Source organism: Rhinolophus hipposideros (assembly GCF_964194185.1).
Source record: "Rhinolophus hipposideros genome assembly, chromosome: 9".
Taxonomy (NCBI): domain Eukaryota; kingdom Metazoa; phylum Chordata; class Mammalia; order Chiroptera; family Rhinolophidae; genus Rhinolophus; species Rhinolophus hipposideros.
The window spans coordinates 61913423-61933827 of NC_138055.1; the positions used below are offsets into that span (position 1 = coordinate 61913423).

General features: G+C 37.7%; 1 protein-coding gene and 1 pseudogene across 6 annotated transcripts in view; both read left to right on the forward strand.

The window, feature by feature from the left end:
* Positions 1-20405, forward strand: part of TBK1 (TANK binding kinase 1) — a 49082-nt gene that overhangs the window by 7997 nt on the left and 20680 nt on the right. For 4 of the 5 annotated variants that reach the window (XM_081060584.1, XM_081060583.1, XM_081060586.1 and 1 more), the window contains exons 3-7: positions 893-1033; positions 3514-3643; positions 8258-8439; positions 13612-13772; positions 16436-16546. In XM_081060584.1, coding sequence (XP_080916710.1) covers positions 893-1033; positions 3514-3643; positions 8258-8439; positions 13612-13772; positions 16436-16546 — 725 coding nt within the window. The remainder of the gene's footprint in view (positions 1-892; positions 1034-3513; positions 3644-8257; positions 8440-13611; positions 13773-16435; positions 16547-20405) is intronic. The other variant, XM_081060587.1, reaches the window with a different exon arrangement.
* LOC308502621 (prostaglandin E2 receptor EP3 subtype-like) lies at positions 5743-7101 on the forward strand (annotated as a pseudogene). The gene is made up of 2 exons: positions 5743-6624; positions 6806-7101. The product of its transcript is annotated as a prostaglandin E2 receptor EP3 subtype-like (transcript).

Below are 20405 nucleotides of genomic sequence, written 5' to 3' on the forward strand. Positions count from 1 at the left end.
GAAGCTTGCAGTTTAGAGTGAGTGGAAGGAGGTGGGCGCATCTGGAAGAGAGTTTTAAAGTAAGGTTCATATGAAGAACTTGAGAATGTCATGTTTACCTGACATTCAGCAAGTATGTTGTACCTCTAAGATTGCCTCCCAGCTCCAGCTGGGTGTTGTCATTCTGTATGTGATGCTACCACATGCCATGAGAGTGAGAGCGGGGGTGCTGCAGGGACATCAGGATGAGAAGGAAATATTTAGAGGTGGTCTGTGGAGCAACAACCTCCCTGACCATCTGGGTGAAGTGACAAAGCAGCAGGGGCACAAGCCAACGGGGATGGTCCACCTGGACTTGACTCTCCAACTCCTATTTCTACACGCACATACCACACAGACACATGACTGCTGCTAGGGAATAGTTCTGAAACGTTAATTGCATTACTTTGAGATTCTTACTAAAAATTTCATATGTGAAATACAGTTTTCAATCTCTTTTCCTGTTTTGATTAGTTTAAAATTAATTAGGTCCTGAACAAACTCCTGTGAGTTTCACTTTCTATTTCTTGTCTAAAATGTACTTTCACATTTGATATTATTAGAGCTCTTATCTTCTGCTATGTAAATGTCTATCTTTGCCTTGTGTATCATACTGAAAGCTTTATAACATGAAAGAAAATAGTCTTTTCTACATTTCAAACCATACAATTTGAAAGAAATACCGAGCAGTTGATTGATTTATTTTAGCTTTAAAAAAACTCAGGAGTCCTAGTGCAAATTACCTGTGCTTAAAAATGTTCGCAGTGTTCTATAAGAAACCATAGCTAGTACCATAGCTAGTTCTAATGGTACCTTTTACTCTTCTTTATAATATTATAGGTAAATAAAATCTTTCTCTTTCTCCTTTTTTTAGAAAACTGGTGACTTATTTGCTATCAAAGTATTTAATAACATAAGCTTCCTTCGTCCAGTAGATGTTCAAATGAGAGAATTTGAAGTGTTAAAAAAACTCAATCACAAAAATATTGTCAAATTATTTGCTATTGAAGAGGAGGTAAGTAGTCAAGTTTTAGTTAATCTTGTCTTGTTTAGTTGTTACGATTCAGGAGAAATAATCTAAAAAAATATTTTATGAACAGTCGGTTTTAAAAAATGGTGAAAATTAGAGTTCATACAACCAAATATTCTATTCTCAAAGATTCTTGAATAGCTATAACAATGGAAATAAAGTATCATGGAATCAGAAAAAGTAGTATAAGAAATAAAAGAGTATAGAATTTGGTTACCAGTATTATTATTACCAAAAAAAAAAAAACTAAGTGAAGTTAAATTGACACTTATAAAAGAAGCAAGCAAAAAGTCAAAAGTGTAAAAATCTTAGGAAATCTTGTAAAAGAATCTTGTAAAACAATCTTAGGAATCCAAAAATTAATATATGAAGTCCAGTTGTGAAAGATAGAATTGATGTCGGGGGTAACATTGAAATTAAGGATGTCATTAGGATAATTACTTACAAGTAGTGGAAATAGAAATCTATGTTAATCCCTTTAGACATGGGTAATCAATAACATCACACCTTTTGAAAAACAGTTTGGCAGTTTATACCCCCTACAATAGTGATTTTACTTTTAATGGTTACTTCTTAAGAAGTAATTAGAAATGTAAATTAGTTTTATACACAAAGGTATTCGTTGCTGCCCTGTTTATAATAAAGAATCGTTAAATAAATGAGAAGGTGTGATGGATGGTTATTTGTAGTTAACTATACTCAAGGTTAAGAGTGTAGTCCTCCAGACTGCCAAGTTTATGCAAGACTTCTGATATCAGCTACAGAAGAGTTTGGCAAACTGCACAGTCCGAGAGAATAGTCGTTACGAGACTGCTCATTCAGACACGAGCTCCAAGTTCAGGAGTCCTCACGGCTACCTTCACTTCAAACCAGCTGGCTACAAATGAGGGGCTTCCCATAACTGCCCTCAAATTTGATAATTTGCTAGAATGTTGAACGACTCATAGAATTCAGGAAAGCACTATACTTACAATTACAGTTTTATTATAGCAAAAGGATACAAATTATTATAGAAGAAGCCAAAGGAAGAGACCCATAGAGCAGAATGAGAGGGTTCTAAATATGAGTCTTCTCTGTCCACAGGGACACATTCCCCTCTGAGCATTGACAGTATGCACAGAATATTGCCAACCTTGGAAGCTTACCTGAGCCTTTGGTGTTGAAAGTTTTTATTGGGGCTCGATCACATACTGCCTACATGGCTGACCTACAGTCTCCCCACCTTTCCCACAGGTTTAGTCTCCATTTACTCCAGAAGTTACAACAGATCTGTGTGTCCTAAAACCCCCATCATAAATAACATTGTTAGACCGTCATGTGGCCACATCTCCGAGAGAAACAAAGACATTTCTAGCAGAAGGACATCCCAGAGGCCTAGCAATCACCTCGCAGTAGCCAAGGGCAAAGGCCAAACTTTTATTTGGGTACAATTAATTCTTCAGTCCACAGTAGTTAATGACATTTTTATCACCTGGGAACATGCTTATATATAATGTTATGTGAGAAAATCAGGATTTAAAATATGTATGTAGTATGAACTTTGATGTATACAGTATGGTAAATAATGTTAGGTATCTGTAATGTGATTTGATAACGTATAAAAAACTGAAGTAAAATATACCAAAATATTAACATAATTCTCTCTGGGTGATGGAATTATGAGTATTTCCCAAATTGCAACTATCAACATATTTCATTATTTTTGCAACTATCAACATATTTCATTATTTTTAAAAAGGTTTTTTCTTTTAAAATTGTTTCTTCCTTTATAACTCAATAGAGAAATACAAAATATTTTATAAAAGTGTCTTGGGGATATGTAGATAAAATTGTAAAAGGAAAAAAGGATAAAACGTTGGAGATCAATACTGGATTTTAAGACACATTCACATTTTCAGGTTTCTGAAATGGCATGTGTCTTATAATCAAAGTGTATGTAATTTGTTAATATTTCTTTATCCCTGTAAAGCTGTTGTTGATGATGTATCTTATAATCAAAAGTACATTAAAATCAGCAGCTCAGACAGAAATGAGCAGACTATAACTGCTGCGAGAAGGACCACTCAGATATTCTGCCAACCTGTTTGTTTTTAAGGCTACAACTCCATTCATTGAAGTAAAAAGACTCTTTATGAGAAAAACTTCAAATATTTTAAGAGATTTGTTAGAAGACCTGAAGTCCTAAATGTACTATATGTATTAATAATTTAAAAAAATTTTTAAAGAACGGTTACAACATAGTAGCAGTGATTTTCTAGTTCAGATTTAGCCAGCTTTCACTATGGCTTGAATGTCTTCAAAAACAAATTAAATTTTAATAGGAATTTAGAAGGTGTTAATTCTTATATGTATGTGCTCAACAAATATTTAACAAATCCCATATTTAAATAAGATCAGGTAAGTAATAACAGATAAAAACTTATTTTTTATACTGAGTCCCAATCACTGATTTGGTTTTTTTTCAGACAACCACAAGACATAAAGTACTTATTATGGAATTTTGTCCATGTGGGAGTTTATACACTGTTTTAGAAGAACCATCTAATGCCTATGGACTACCAGAGTCTGAATTTTTGATTGTTTTGCGGGATGTGGGTACGTTTGTTTATATAATTTTATGTATATGTGTATATAATTTAATGACATGTTTTAAAAATAAATTTTTTACATTTATAACCAAAGACCTTTATGCAAAGCTTTCTTAGATATGACTCCAAAAGCACAGTGCAAAAAGGAAAAAAAGTAGATAAATTGGACTTTATCAACATTGAAAATGTTTGTGTTTCAAAGGAAATCAAGTAAATGAAAAGATAGCCCACAGAATGAGAGAAAATATTTGCAATTATATATCTGATAAGGAACTTTTTATCTTGACAACTCATCAATAAAAAGACAAATAATCCAATTTAAAAATGGGCAAAGGATTTGATAGACATATTTCTGAAGTAGATATACAACAAGCATGTAAAAAGATGCCCAAGATCATTAGTCATTAGGCCAATGAAAACCAAAAACCACAAAGAGATACCACCTGATACACACTAAGATGGCTAAAATCAAAAAGACCAAACAAAAGCAAGTGTTGGTGAGGTTGTGGAGAAACTGGGACCCTCATACACTGCTGATAGGAATGTAAAATGGTGCAGCCACTTGGGATAACAGGCTGGCAGTTCCTCAAAAGGTTAAACACAGAATTACCATATGACAGCAAATTCCATTGCTAGGTATTTACCTAAAATAATTAAAAACATTCCACACAAAAATTTGTACACCAGTATTCATGATAGCCAAAAAATGGAAACAGCCCACGTCCATCAACTGATGAATAAACAAAATGTAGTATATCCATATGGGATATTATTCATAAAAAGAAATGAGTTAGTGATACATGCTGGATACATACTGTAATGTAGGTGCACCTTGAAAAATTCGGCTAAGTGAAGGAAGCCAGACACGATGCCACCATGTTTATATATGATTTCATGTATATGGAATGTCCAGAATAGACAAATCCATAGAGACAGAAAGCAGATTAGTGGGTGCCAGGGGTTTGAGGGGACGGCAGATTTGAGGAATGACTACAATGGTTTTGGGATTTTTTTTTTTTTGGCAAAATGAAATGTTCTGAGGTAAGTGGTGATGGTTGTACTCTCTGTGCCTGTGACTATATTAAAAACTACTGAATTATATACTTTAAAAGGATGAATTTTATGATATGTGAATTTTATCTCAATAAAACTTTATTAAAATATGTATATGTCAACCAAAGGGAATAATATCTTCTTGGGAAAAAATGGTCAATATTTGAGGACTAGGGAAAACCCAGTGATGAAGAAAGTATAAGGTTACCAGGAATTCTTGACCTTGATACTAGAAGCAGTGTGGAGACCATTTAAGGTGAGGATGAAATGAGAGAGAAACAATCTATATTACAGCCTGTTTAGTCAAATAGAAGTTATGGATACTTGATGCCTTCCTAAGTTTTCATAATTAAATGCCCCTGAGTTTTCATAATTAAATGTTGATACCTCTAAACTTTTTTTCATGTTATATTTGGACATTCATCTATCAATTGTCAAATGAATATTTCAGACTTGCTCAGTGACACTATTTGTTATTTAGCCAAAACAGCTTAATTTCAACCACCTTCACCCTTTTAAAAAAAAAAAGGAAAGGAAAATGACTTTTTCAGAAAAGCATATGAAATGTATGTTATGGAAACAAGTCTGATACTGCCTCTTTCTATTATTTCTTTTTACTATTTTATGTATTGAGTCCAGTTTACTTTTTTGTGGCATTTTTTTCCCAAGGTAAAGAAATATAAAACTGGTGAAAGGTTGATATTTTTCTTAAGTTTAGGCAGATTGCCTACATGTACGTGCATAGAACCAAAAGTATTTCAGGAAGTCACATGCGTGAGACCGTTTTGCTCCATCTTCCTGATAGTATTTAAGAGAGATTGGGCCTGGGAACTGGAGGCTTCCCGGAGCCGACGGAGCGGCGGCCTGCCTGCGGGGTCCGTAAGCCCAGGCGCCGCCGGGACCCATATAGCAAAGTGAGGCGGCGGATGCGCCCGCATCATGGAACGCCCGAGGCCCCCTCAGGTCGCTACCGACCTCCACCGCCTCCCGACCCCGGTCTACCAGCTCCCGCTGCTGTTCGCCGGCCCGTCCTCTCTTCACCTCCAAGCCAACATGAAGGAGACCCGGGGCTACGGGGGCGCTCCTTTCTGCACCCGCCTCAGCCACTCCTACGCGGACGCCGGAGTGCTCCTCCGAGGCGCCGGGCGACCTCACGCGTCCCCCGGAGACCGGTGAGGATTGCCGCTCAGTGTCCGTCGTCTTCCCGATCACCATGCCGATCACCGGCTTCGTGGGTAACGCGCTGGCCATACTGCTGCTGTCGCGGAGCTACCGGCGCCGGGAGAGGAAGCGCACGAAGTCGTTCCTGCTGTGCACTCCCGGACCTGGTGGGGCAGCCCTGTGGTCATCGTCCTGTACCTGTACAAGCAGCGCTGGGAGCTGCTGGCTTCCCTGGGAAGCCTTCCCGACCTCGACCCGTCGGGAAGGCTGTGCACTTTCTTTGGTCTGACCATGACTGTCTGGGCTCTCCTCGCTCTTCAGCGCCAGCGCCAGGGCCGCCGAGCGGGCGCTGGCCATCCGAGCGCTCCACAGGTACGCGCGCCACCTGCTCGGTGCTGTCCAGCGTGTGGCTGACCGTGCTCGCTTTTGCCGTTTCCGGTGCTGGGCGTGGGCCAGTACAGCATCCAGTGGCCCGGGACGCGGTGCTTCATTAGCACCGAGGGAGGAGGCAACTGGACGAGCTCTTCTGCAACTGGAGCAACCTTTTCTTCGCCTCCACCTTTGCCTTCCTGGGACTCTCAGAGCTGACCATCACCTTCGCCTGCAACCGGGCCACCATTAAGGCCCTGGTATCCCGCTGCCTGGCCAAAGTCGGGGCGTCGCAGTCCAGCGCCCAGTGGGGCCGGATCACGACTGAGACCGCCATCCAACTTTTGGGGGTCGTGTGTGTCCTGTCGGCCTGCTGGTCACCATTGCTGGACCCATCAGCTCCAAGTCAAGTTGCCCTTTCAGTCTTTGTTGTTGAGGGCGCAGCTCGGCTCCAGGTCCAGTCGCTGTTGTTCAGTTTTAGTTGCAGGGGGCGCAGCCTAGCGTCCTGAGGGGGAGTCCAACCTGCGGCCTTGTGGTTGAGAGCACCCGCTCTAACCAACTGAGCCACCCGTCTGCCCCAAAACAGCATTACTATTTTTAAAAATCTTGATAATGATGTTGAAAAATGATCTTCAATCAGACATCAGTTGAACACTGTAAGACACACCCAGAAAAACAGAAAGAATGCAACTTGTTCTTAATAGCTATCCACTTGGCTTCACTGAACCAGATCTTGGATCCCTGGGTTTATCTGCTGCTAAGAAAGATCCTTCTTCGAAAGTTTTGCCAGGTAGCAAATGCTGTCTTCAGCTGCTCTAGTGATGGACGGAAAGGGCAGCCTTTCTCATTAGGCTGAATGAAATGATGCAGACAGGAGCATGAAAGAGAACACTTAATCAACTTGCATGTTCACAGCTTTTGGCAACAAATAGCCCTAAACTTTACTGTGAATTTAGGCATCTCTGGCATGCCGCTGTTGATGCATTGAAGCAGAATTTTTGCTAGAAGGCTAAATGGTCTCAGCATAGGTAATCCCCTATGTGCCAAAAGTATTGAAACAAAGGAAAATATATTAATACCAGTCTAGTGTTTTAGGGTCTCTGCCATTTGTAGCTCAGTATGTGATTACTTATGAGATGAAAACATACTTTATAAATGGTCTTGGTCTGTGGTAGGGGTGGGATAGGGTTAAATATTCTAGTATACTGAGTACATGGGGGATTTAATGCATAGATCACCAAAGACAAGGCAACGGTTTGTTTTTGTTCAGTCCTTAGTCTGCTGTGTTCTCTTTTTCTCTCTGTGTCATTCTTTTTTCACCTTACTTTTTTCAAATAGTTGAATTAGGATTAAAAAAATATAATGTATACCCAATATTCATTGGTACTGATGTTTAAATATTGTTCAATATGTAAATTAGCTGCTAACTTACAAAGTTTAAGTTTTGATTGGGTTGGTAATTAGGTTTATTTATTATCTGAATGAGAGCCAATTCCATTTATTTTAAATATGGCAGGACTTGTGACTATTTAAATTGCTAAGTATTCTTCCTTTTGAGTATATTTTTAATTCCTAGAAACATTGAAAAGATACATGAAACTGATCTTGAGAGTCAGTGAAGTGATTTTTCAGAATGATATTTAAGGACTGATTTAAGCACTTAATGTAGGTACTCTGGTTAATTGTGTTCCCTGATTTTTTCCACCTACACTATTCTCCAGTCGTTTGGATATTTACATACTAACTTTGATTCTCAGACCAATAAAATTTTAAAGGTTCGATTAAAAAAAGAGAGCGAGAGAGAGAAGGAGAGAGATTGAACTCTTCCTTAGATCAAATTGATCCTTATCATTCAAAAACTCCTTATGACTCAAACATGAGATATAAAATATACTACCTATTCTTCAATTAAAATGACTTTAGTCCAATTTATGTATTGAGTGAATATGAATTTATTATATCAATGAATTTAACATGCACCGATATACTCATAGATACCTATGTTATAATTTCCTTTGTTTTATATTTATTATTGAAGTGGGTGGAATGAATCATCTCCGAGAGAACGGCATAGTGCACCGTGATATCAAGCCAGGAAATATCATGCGTGTTATAGGGGAAGATGGACAGTCTGTATACAAACTCACAGATTTTGGGGCAGCTAGAGAATTAGAAGATGATGAGCAGTTTGTTTCACTGTATGGCACAGAAGAGTATTTGGTAAGTCATGTATCACTAATAATGTTATTTAAAGAAGCTGGATATATTGTAAATGTGGATAATTGGTCAACCAAGTAACTATACAATGTGTTATGTAATTTTTATGACGGGTTAAATTTTCTATTTTAATGAATATGGTGTGTAATAAGGGAATTAGATACTTGTGTCTAAGGGTTCTGTTATTTTTCTGTTAAAAGTCATAAGTTTTATAACACTCTTAAAGTCTTTAATTTTACTAATACTATGGATCTATATGAAAAGAAAAAGCTATCTGTTCACTCCAGAGCATCTAGGTGGTAAACACTCCCTTTTTGGGATCAGAGTAGCTAATATATTATAAGCTTGTTATAATAGTATTTTCCCTGTAGAGCAAAATTCATTAGAATTCTTAGGCAGGAGATTCTATTCAGGGAGGTCAGTTATTGAAAGACAGACCATTGTTAGAAACATACAAAAAATAATATGCCTTTGAAAAAGATCTAACTTGAAATGTTATGAAGCTAGAAAAGCTCTGTGGTTGAAATGGTGTATGTAGGTGTGTTTATGTGAAGTTAGAAACATTTGAAACTTAAAATGTGCTTAAAAGTAAGTATATTTAACATGTAATTAGGAAGTTTATAGTATATAGCTATCACTAATTGTCCGTGGCTCTGGGTTTTATCTTAAAAGTCTTAGATTCTGTGACGGTTTTTCCAATTTGATTCTGCGGTTGTAATCTTACAACATGAATAAAGTCTAGCTGACCCTACAGCTTTATTCAGATTATTCTAAGTCTGGCATGAAGTAAGGTGTCTTAAATTGTTCTATCAATATATGACCTTAAATTAATCTGTAGTTATGGTTCAATAATCTTTTTAAATGAATGCATTTTATTAGATGTAAATTATTTCAATAATTTTTAATAAGAGTACCTAAAGTAGATTACATTTGTTTATCCAACAAATATTTATGGACTGCATACTGTATACCAGGCACTGTTCTAGCCACTGGGACTTTAATAGTGAACCAGATGTACACTATTCCTGCTCTTATGGAACCCACATTCTCGTGGGGAAAATAGACAGTTAAGTAAACAAGTAAGTAAGATGAATTCAGATAATTGGAGTATTGGGAAGACAATACGGTACACTTAAATGATGAAAAGAAGCAAGCTATGCAACAATTTGGGGAAAGAGCATTACAAATAGAGGGAACAGCAACTGCAAAGGCCTAGTAAAAAGAGTGACCTCAGACGTTTGAGAGACAGAAAATATGGCAGCTTGGCTAGAATTTAGTGGGTGAAGGGGCAGGTGGTAAGAGTTGGAGAAGTAAGCAGAGGACAGCCAGATCATACAGGCTAGTAGTTTCAACTGTATATGATCACCACCACCCCTTTTTTTTTAAAGGAGGGTACAGCTCACAGTGGCCCATGTGGGGATGGAACCGGCAACGTTGGTGTTATTAGCACCACACTCTAACCAACTGAGCTAACCGGCCACCCCAAGCACCCCCTTTTTATAGTAAATGTTTTGCAATGTTCCCTTCAATATCTTGAAAGGAAATTCTTAGATAGTATAATCAACCTGTATACCTAATTAAAAGAATAGCATAATATCTTAATAATAATATAAAGGAAAATATAATAAAATCATAGGTATTTATGATGTAAAAGTTTAGGAAGCATTTCAATGGCAAACAAATTATCAGAAGCTCGCATCTATGTGTAACGTCACTTCCAATGCAAGTGCAGTGATAATTTGCATGTTGTGCTAGTGAAGCACACATCAGAAGTGGTGGTGGTGTCCCTGACATGATTTTCCAAAGCAATGAATAATTCTTGCTGGTTTCTAACTAAATAAACTGGATTTACATATAGCTGCACTCTTGTAGCTACAAAAATACTTTATATTTAAATGGAGTTAGGTCATCATGAACAGACTTCTCATCTGCACGGGTCTCTGGCAGGAGTTTCAAAAGCCATGCAGGATGCGGGAAGCTTGTTTTTCCCAACTGTCCCATATTTGGCAGGATGTTTCTCATCTCTGCTCTCTGCCTACTAAATACCAGTAGCCCATCCGATGACCAAAACAAACAGCGGTCCTGTACCAGCCTTCATGAGGCTGATCCCCCATTACCAATTATTAATCTTGCATGTATCCTCCTAGGATCACAGTTTTGCCTCCAACAGACTTAAAATGGAAAGAACGAACCATTAAATAAATGAACTCCAAGTCTATTGTGTACTCTAGGCTGAAATTTTACTCTAACCTTTTTGCCTATTTCAGATTATGCCCATCCCTGTTTTCATATACGGTGCACCAGAAGTTATAAAATGAGATACATTATAGCCTGAAGCTCAGCAATCTAGAAATATGTCCATATTTGAAGGAAAGCTTCTCATTTTGGAATTCCCAGGCCAGATGTTAAATCTTCTCCCCTTTGTGTGTTAAAGTCCAAAGAAAACGCCAATATTCTCTCCTCCATCATTTTCAATGTGATGGATGTTTTAATTATATAACTTAGGAACTTTGCAGTAGCTCTATTCTTATGCTCCTATTCCAGGTGCAGAGGCCCAGGCCCAGGAAAACCAAGCCCTGCACAAGCACAGGTAGCACATTCAGGAGACAGCCATGGGCACACATGTCAGACCAGCATGTGTCAAGCCACTAGCAGTCAGTCACTGCCTAGGGAATACCTTCCAACTATACCAATTAAGTAGTATGTTACTACATCTTTTGAGGAGGTAGCCCCCTTATCTCCTAGAATCGTTGTATCTCCTTCCCAGGTTAGCGGCCTCCTATTTCAGAAGGTATCCGGCATGTCCAGGTACTCTTGGCCTATTCACAGTACCATTTATACACTAAGTACCAGATACTAGGTCTGAGGTCTGGCTAGCGCTTCTTTGGACAATAGTTATTAGGTTGGTGCAAACGTAATTACCGTTTAAAAGGTTAAAAACTGTAAAAACCGCTAGTACTTTTGTACCAACCTCATATTTTATATGCTCTGCCACAGAACCAGCAAAACCGCTCAGACCCCATATATCTGGTGTGCATATGTTTGGACACTCACTTCAAATGCCTTGTGCTTATCACCTCTTGTGATTTCTCATTAAAATGTATTTCCCAAGAGTCTCCCCCACCTCCAAAAAAGTCCAGGGATTTTCTGGGAGTCAGATTCATAGACCGCATCACCTCCCAGCAGTGTTCCGTGCATTGGTTCCCAGTGCCTTGGGCCACAGCCAAGTGTCATAAGGCACTGTTTTGGTTTGGGATCCTTGGTTAATGACTAATCTCCTTTAGTCCAGAGTGCACTCTTGTAGCTTTACCTTCTAGGAATCTTCAAGTTCTGGTGCATAACTTGCATAAAGGCAATGTCAGGAGGCCAAGCATGTGTGACCCCTGGTGGCTCTCTGCAGAAGATAATGCCCATCATAATCTCTGGATCTGTACGCTGTTAAGGATGTCCTGTAAACCGCTTTGTTCTCTGCCATTGTAGTGTAGTGTCTTCTGTGCGTAAGGATATATGTTTAACATTAGACCAGCTGCTCATCCTGGTTGCTAGATCCCCAGTCAACCCCGCCCGGCTAGGCCTCTGAATTAATTGTAGAAAATTTAGTTTTCATCTCAGAGCCCAGATGACTTGCTCTGATGGATTGCACGTAAGGGATGAGGGAAAAGAATCAAGGCTGCCTGATAGGTTTTGGATGTGAGCAACTGGATAGATAGATGGTGGTACTCTTCACTTAAGAGGATAAAGGTTAGAAGGAAGCACATTTGAGTGGGAAGACTAAGGGTCTGTTTGGATATGTTAGATTTGAGCTACCTTTTAGACATTCAAGAAGACAGTAGGATATATGAATCTGGAGCTCAAGGCAGGAAGGAACTCCTGCCTTGAGCTCCAGATTTCGTAGTGAAAGGATACAGATAATATTTAACGCAATAGGGCTAGTGGGAGATAAGGCAGTTCTACGTGTGGACAGCTATCTTGTAAGGTTTTGCTCTAATGGGAAGCAGAGAATTGGGTCATAGCTAGAAGGGGTGATGTGGTCAATTTAGGGTATTTTTTTTTAATTTCAATTGTTTTTTATAAGGAGGGCACTGCTCACAGTGGCCCATGTGGGAATCGAACCAGCAACCTTGGTGTTATTAGCACAGTGCTCTAACCAACTGAGCTAACCGGCCACCCCCTAGGGTATTTGTTTTTAATGGAGATACTAAAGCGTGTGTGTGTGAGGACTGATCCATGGGTGGGGGAAGCTGATGCATAAAATAAAAGGGACAGTTGCAGGAATTGATTTCCAGAATTGGTGAGACCATATGATGGGCTCCACAACACAGATGGAAAAGTTAGCCTTTGATAAGAGCAGTGTCATTGTAACTGGAAAGTAGTACTGGAGTCTGGATACAAATTCTGGTAGGATGGTATTTGATAAAAGACATAAGAAATAGTTGATCCTTTGGTTGCTTCCATTTCCTCTTTGAAGTATGAAGTCAGGTCATCAAAACAGAGGGTCAAATGTGGTGGTATCGGAGGTTTGAGGAGAGACGGGAAGATAGGAAATAGTCTTTTTTCCTTTTTAAAGATTTTATTGGGGAAGGTGAACAGGACTTGATTGGGGAACAGTGTGTACTTCCAGGCCTTTTTTCCAAGTCAAGTTGTTGTCCTTTCAATCTTAGTTGTGAAGGGTGCCGTTCAGCTTCAAGTTGTTGTCCTTTCAGTCTTAGTTGTGGAGGGCGCAGCTCAGCTCCAGGTCCAGTTGCCGTTGCTAGTTGCAGGGGGTGCAGCCCACCATCCCTTGTGGGCGTCGAACTGGCAACCTTGTGGTTGAGAGGATGCGCTCCAACCAACTGAGTCATCTGGGAGCTCAGCGGCAGCTCAGCTCAAGGTGCCGTGTTCAATCTTAGTTGCAGGGGGCGCTGCCCACCACCCCTTGTGGGACTCGAGGAGTTGAACTGGCAACCTTGTTGTTGAGAGCCCACTGGCCCATGTGGAAATCGAACTGGCAGCCTTCGAAGTTAGGAGCACGGAGCTCCAACCGCCTGAGCCACCGGGCCGGCCCGGAAATAGTCTTTTAAGATTGGGAAATTATTAGGAAAATATGATAGAATTTCTAGGCATTATTGAATACCAATTTTTGTATAATATATTACTACAGAACACAAGTTAGTAGTTTTTTCATCTCTTTTTAAGCATCCTGATATGTATGAGAGAGCAGTGCTAAGAAAAGATCATCAGAAGAAATATGGAGCAACAGTTGATCTTTGGAGCATCGGGGTAACATTTTACCACGCAGCTACTGGATCCCTGCCATTTAGACCTTTTGAAGGGCCACGTAGGAATAAGGAAGTGATGTAAGTGGTTTCTCTATCTAAAATCCGAAACAGTTTTTAAAATGTATTTATCTTACTTTGTTTCATCAAATGTTAGAGGCATATGCTAATGAAAATCGATTTAGTCATCATTTCTGATATTTCAAGCTATTTGGTTTTTAATAAGAATGCAGCCTTATAAAAGTATAAGTATAGTTTCTCATATTGTGTTTAAATATCTTATATACAAAGTATAAATGTCATCCAGTCTTTGGTACATCATTAAAAATATATTGCTTTCTGGATTTTATTTCAGTACACTGTTTATTTCTCATACTTATTGAGGTTTTTCCTTCATAAAACTGAAAAAAATAGTACATCTGTGGATTACTAGAACCATTACTGTATCTAAAAGAAATAGAATTCTTACCCTGAACTAATCTGATTTCTTTTGCCATTTCAAAATAACATTTAACATAATACTAAATTTTTTCCTAGTGTTGCCGTTTCACTACAGAGACTGAATGCATTTTGCTAGTTCGTTATACATTTATGTACTGCCATAATTATTAGGAAAGAATCACTGTGTATAAAATCACTTTTGCAAAGCAGTAATGGAGGAAAAGAGGTGGAGTTCTGGATGTGAAATCTATTATAAAATTTATCCATACATTGACTACACATCTTTTTACTTTGAAAGAAATTAGTAATGACTTTGCTTTATGACCAGCCCATAAACACATAAACTGAGGTTATGAATGCTGTTTAGTTTAGTGAATGATTTGTGATACTGTATCACTGACAGCCTGATGTGTCCAACCATTCTTTTCGATCACAACATTTCTCAGACCTTTATATGTTTGACTCGGCCTTTTATAAGCAACCATAACTTAATAATCACAACTGTAAAAACGTAATCTTGAATCTCATCTCAGAAAATTGAGAGAGGAAGTATATTATTCCTTTTGTTGGTTTGAGGAAGTAAAACAAATTCAGCGGATGCTATGACTTTTGCTAAAACCTGGGCGTCTAAATGTTTTCCAGCAAGGACAGCGCACATACTCATGGGAAGAAGACAGCTATTTCTGTACAAACGATTTTGGTGTAGCATCATCTTGAGCCTGCTTTACAGCAGTGCCCTTTTTATAAAATCTCTTAATTAATGAAGGCTGAGAATCATTTTGTGTTTTCTCATTAGATGAATTGTGCCTAACAGTTAATGACTCTTTCATTGCCGTGGATGTGTTTTAAAGCCATATCAGCATATCTTGCTGCTCTAAAAATGGATTAAATGGAAGTTCCCTAATAAAGGAAACACGACTCATAAGCATCTAGGAATACCCGATGATTTTGTCTGACCACCATGTGGGCAGATACACCATTAGAAGAATTTCTTTATTTGCACAGAAACTTAAACTTTTTATGAACACTGATACGAATGAACATACAGAGTTGCTTGAAGTAGTATAATGGCTATTTTACTTTACTAAGGAATGATGCATTTATCTCACATTATAGCAGTGTTGATTCCTTTGCATATCAATTACATTATGAATATGTTTATTATATGAATCTTACCAAAATTGGTTAAGCTTTTTCAAGAATTTGTAAGCATTCTCTTCAGAATTCTGCCATTTGTTTTATTCACTTCTCTTTTCTTGCATTAAATCTCACATATCTTTACTTATTCCTCCATAGTCAGATTCTTCTCATGTGAGTGTAATATTTTTTCACATTAATTTCCTTCTTTCCTGAACAATCCCTTAAGGCAGAAATCCTGGCTGCCTTTGCTGAAGAAGCAGCAAGCAGTCCAAATCAGTTGTTCTGGTTTGTGCTACTTTTTTAAAGAATATTTTGACTTGCTCAGTACACTTACGTAGGCATTGAACGAAAAGAATATTATGCCAGAAGTAATGTCTATAAACTTATGTAAGATTCTGCCATATTATGCCATATTATGTTTTACATTTTCATCTGGGTAAAAGTATTCTTGAAAGTACGAAGTTCTTATTTCTCTCCTACTTTCAGGTTTTGTTTAGGAAAGTGTTGGAACCTAAAAGCTTGCTTTCATTGACTTGCTACATCCTTACAGTAGTCTTTTGCTTTCCCATCTAGCTCTTTCTTCAGTTCACCTTTATTTTTATCACCTTCATCAAGAATCAAATTAAATTTGACTTTCAATTTTGGTACACATACCTATTCCTGTATGTGTATGTAGTTTTGCAATATGCAAAGAATCTTTCAGATACTGTGCTATGTATAGTTTTATCTTTTTTAAAAAAAATGGTGTTGTTCATTCTGCAGTAATTTCATAGTCCACTTGACTGTGCCTTTGGATAATAAGGGTAAACGAGAGTTAGATGATGTTTTCATGGTCTAGAGACATTCTGTAACATAACTTCTTTTGTGTTTGCTCGATTTTTTCAGATGGAAAAATTAATATTTTTGTTGTGAACATCAAGATGCTGTTATATGGCACTCAGAATAATCGTACAACCACTATTAATAATCGTACAACCACTATTCCACTTCAGTCAGTCAGATTCAAACTGTTTTGATTGTTTTATGGATCCTGTGAACATCAATCACAAAGTTTCGTCTAGTAGATAATTGTAGGTGCACCTGAGGAAATACTTTTGCAAAGCCTATTGATAGACTATGCCATAATTAACTGCTTATTTTATTCTGCTTTTATTCCTCCCAAGGTATAAAATAATTACTGGAAAGCCTTCTGGTGCAATATCTGGAGTACAGAAAGCAGAAAATGGACCAATTGACTGGAGTGGAGACATGCCTGTTTCTTGTAGTCTTTCTCGGTCAGTATAGTACGCCAAGTTATCCTCTTTCACACTTTGGTGTCTAGAATCTTTATTGACTAAAATTACAAATACTTAAGTGTAGTTTTTTATTTGTTTGCTTTATTAGATGTTATTAAAACATATGCTTTAATTTGTGGTTTTTGTCTTTGTGGCAATGTAAAGATTGATTATAAATATAATATTTAAATAATTTTGCCAGATCTCTATTAAAACATAGGGCATACATTTGGAGATTGCTAATCACTGGTCTCTGAATTCTGTCTAGTGTGGGAATCCAGCTTAGGGCCTTAGCATCTTTTGTACTGACGTCCATATTGACAGACCACAAATAATGGTATAGACAGGAGTAACATAGAGTTCTGAAAAACAACCACTCAAGAAGTTGAATATATCCTTATTTTAAAAAACTATTCATATTATTCAAAAGGTGAGAAATAGTAGTTTTCTCATACTTTTTCCAGCATTTCAAATGTTCATATGGGTCTTATTTAATTTAGTAGCCAGAGCTCAAAAAAATTTTATTGTCAGATATGAATCCTGTTACCACAAAGAAAGATTTAAGGTAAAAGAAATTAAATGTAGAGAGTAAATTATTTTAGATTTTACTATAGTGATAAAGCCAAGACATTCTCAGTATTTAGAATTTGTGATTAATGAGTTAACTTCCATTTTTTCTAAGTGTGATAATTACATATTCCACAAGTGAACACATACATACAGATAATGATTTACTGGCTTAACACTGATTATAATTTATGGGTGTTTTTTGTATGACTTCCAGCACATAAAGAGAGAGAAAGAGAAAGCTACTAAAATATTACCTCATTTTATGTATTTCTGTGAAACTTCATTTATACCAAAAATTTCACTGCTAAAATCATTTTTGAAAACCATGTTTTGACAGTTGCATTTTTGTTCATAAAAATCTGCAAAATAAAATTGTGTCATGCAGCTAGAATTATCAAGATAAATTCATTTTATTGGAGAACAGAAATTTAATATTGCAATAGTGATTTGTGTTAAATTTTGATTTAGAAAATACTCATTTTGGCAATCTCAGGCAAAATAGATAAAATTTAAAGGGATTAGCAGCAATTTCACTTCTGGGTATTTATCCAAAGAAATCTAAAACTAACTCAAAAAGGTATATGCACCCCTCTGTTCACTGCAGCATTATTTACAATAGCCAAGATATGGAAGCAACCTAAGCGCCCATCAGTAGACAATTGGATAAAGAAGATGTGGTACATATGTATAATGGAATATTACTCAGCCATTAAAAAAATTGAAATCTTACCATTTGTGACATGAGTGAACCTAGAGGGAATTATGCGAAGTGAAACAAGAGAAAGACAAATACCATATGATTTCACTTATATGTGGAATCTAAGAACAAAAACAGACCACAGGAAAAAACAGAAACAGACTCATATATACAGAGAACAAACTGATGGTTATCAGATGGGAGAAGGGTTTGGGGGGCTGGGTGAGAAAAGTGAAGGAATTAAAAAGTACAAATGGGTAGTTATAAAATAGTCACAGGGTGAGAAAAGTGAAGGAATTAAAAAGTACAAATTGGTAGTTATAAAATAGTCACAGGGAATATAGTCAATACTACTGTAATAGCTATGTGTATAGTGCCAGGTGGGTACTAGACTAATCTGGGGGATCACTTCATAAACGTCTAACCATTATGCCGTACACTTGAAACTAATGTAAAATAATATTAGATATCAAAAAAACATTAAAGGTCAGGAAATGAATACTTTATAGTTATTTTTATATTTTTATAAAATATATATAGTTATATTTTAGTTATATTGCTGAACCTCAGAATTAATAATCTGACAATCTGAACTAGAGATTGCATATTTCAGGAGGGTAACAGGCCTTATTTATCTAATCAGTCTTTAGCACGCCAAGTTATAAATTCTTTGATAAAAAATTGCTTAGGTACCAGAAAGTATTCGGTTGGTGCAAAAGTAACTGTAGTTTCAGACCGTGAATTTTAAATCATTATGACTAGGCTCAAACACATCTTTATTAATCAAAATAGGAACCAATACACCCAACACATTTTGCCAATGAGAAATAAGTTTGTTTATTCCTGTAGCATAAAAATCCGTGTTTCAGGATTTGAGGAACTCTTGGAAAGCACTTTCTTCAGCCTGGTGGTTGTGGAAGCGTTTTCCCTGCAAAAAGTTGAAGAAGTGGCAGTTGGTGGGCGAGAGGTCAGGTGAATGTGGCGGATGAGGCAAAACTTCATAGCCCAATTTGTTCAACTTTTGAAGCATTGGTTGTGCAACCTGCGGTCGGACGTTGTCGTGGAGAAGAATTGGGTCCTTTCTGTTGACCAAGGTCAGCTGCAGCTTTCAGTGCATCTCATCAATTTGATGAGTATAATTCTCAGATGTAATGGTTTCACTGAGATTCAGAAAGCTGTAGTGCAAGGGTGTCCAAACTTCTTTTCAACGGTTTTTACCAAGCGCCATATGCGGTAAAATACACAAACAGCCAGGCCACTCACTTGAGGTGAAGTACGTATTGCCTCACCTGGTTTATTTAAGTAAACTAACTATATTTTTGGAATTTGCTGCGGCCAATTAACAGTGGATTGTGGGCCGCATTTGGCCTGTGGGCCGCAGTTTGGACACCCCTGCTCTAGTGGATCAGACTGGCAGCAGACCACCAAACAATGACCATGACCTTTTTTTACTGCAAATTTGGCTTTGGGAAATGCTTTGGAGCTTCTCAGTCCAGCCACTGAGCTGGTTGTTGCCAGTTGTTAAGTGAAATCCACTTTTCGTTGCATGTCACAACCTGATCAAGAAATTGTTTGTTGTTGTTGCGTAGAATAAGAGAAGACAACACTTCAAAAAGATGATTTTTTTTTATTTGCAGTTAGCTCATGAGATACCACTTATCGAGCTTTTTCACCTTTCCAATTTGCTTCAAATGCTGAACGACCGTAGAACGGTCGACATTGAGTTCTTTGGCAACTTCTCATATAGTTGTAAGAGGATCAGCTTCGATGATTGCTCTCAGTTGGTCGTTGTCAACTTCCGATGGCCGGCCACTATGCTCCTGTCTTCAAGGCTCACTTCTCCTTTGTAAACCTTCTTGAATCACCACTGCACTGTACGTTCGTTAGCAGTTCCTGGGCCAAATACGTTGTTGATGTTGCGAGTTGTCTCTGTGGCTTTACGACCCATTTTGAACGCGAATAAGAAAATCCACTTGAATTTGCTTTTTGTCTAACATCATTTCCATAGTCTAAAATAAATATAAAATAAACAGCAAGTAATAAGTCATTAGCAAAAAAACATAAAGTGAGAAATGCACATTAAAATGATATAGAACATAACCACATTTATTTAAGAATGTATTCCAATATCAAACAGCAAATTTCAACAGTGCAAAAACCGCAATTATGTTTGCACAAACCCTACATGATTTTGTTTGTTTGTTTGTTTTTAATAGTAAGGACATTAAGTACTACTACTCAGCAAGTGAAAAAAAACTAACTCAACTGCTTTTATTGAAAAAGGAAACAGACTAGCTTTGAAATTAGAAGCTCACATATGTATGTGACTTAGAGCCCAGCTAAATACTCAGACTCAAGTTGTATCAAGACTTAGTTTCCTCAGATCTTTCTGATGTGCTTTCCTCTGATTTCTCTTTCCTCTCCCTCAGGCTCTGTCCTGGCAGCCACAGGAAGGCTGCTGGCACTCCCACATTCACATTCTCACAGCTTTGAAAACTCAGTGGGAAAACGACTTTCTTTCCTGAGAGTTTTAGCGAAGATTTCTGGGTTGATTCTCATTTGACTAACCTGTATGCTACCACCTGGCCACCT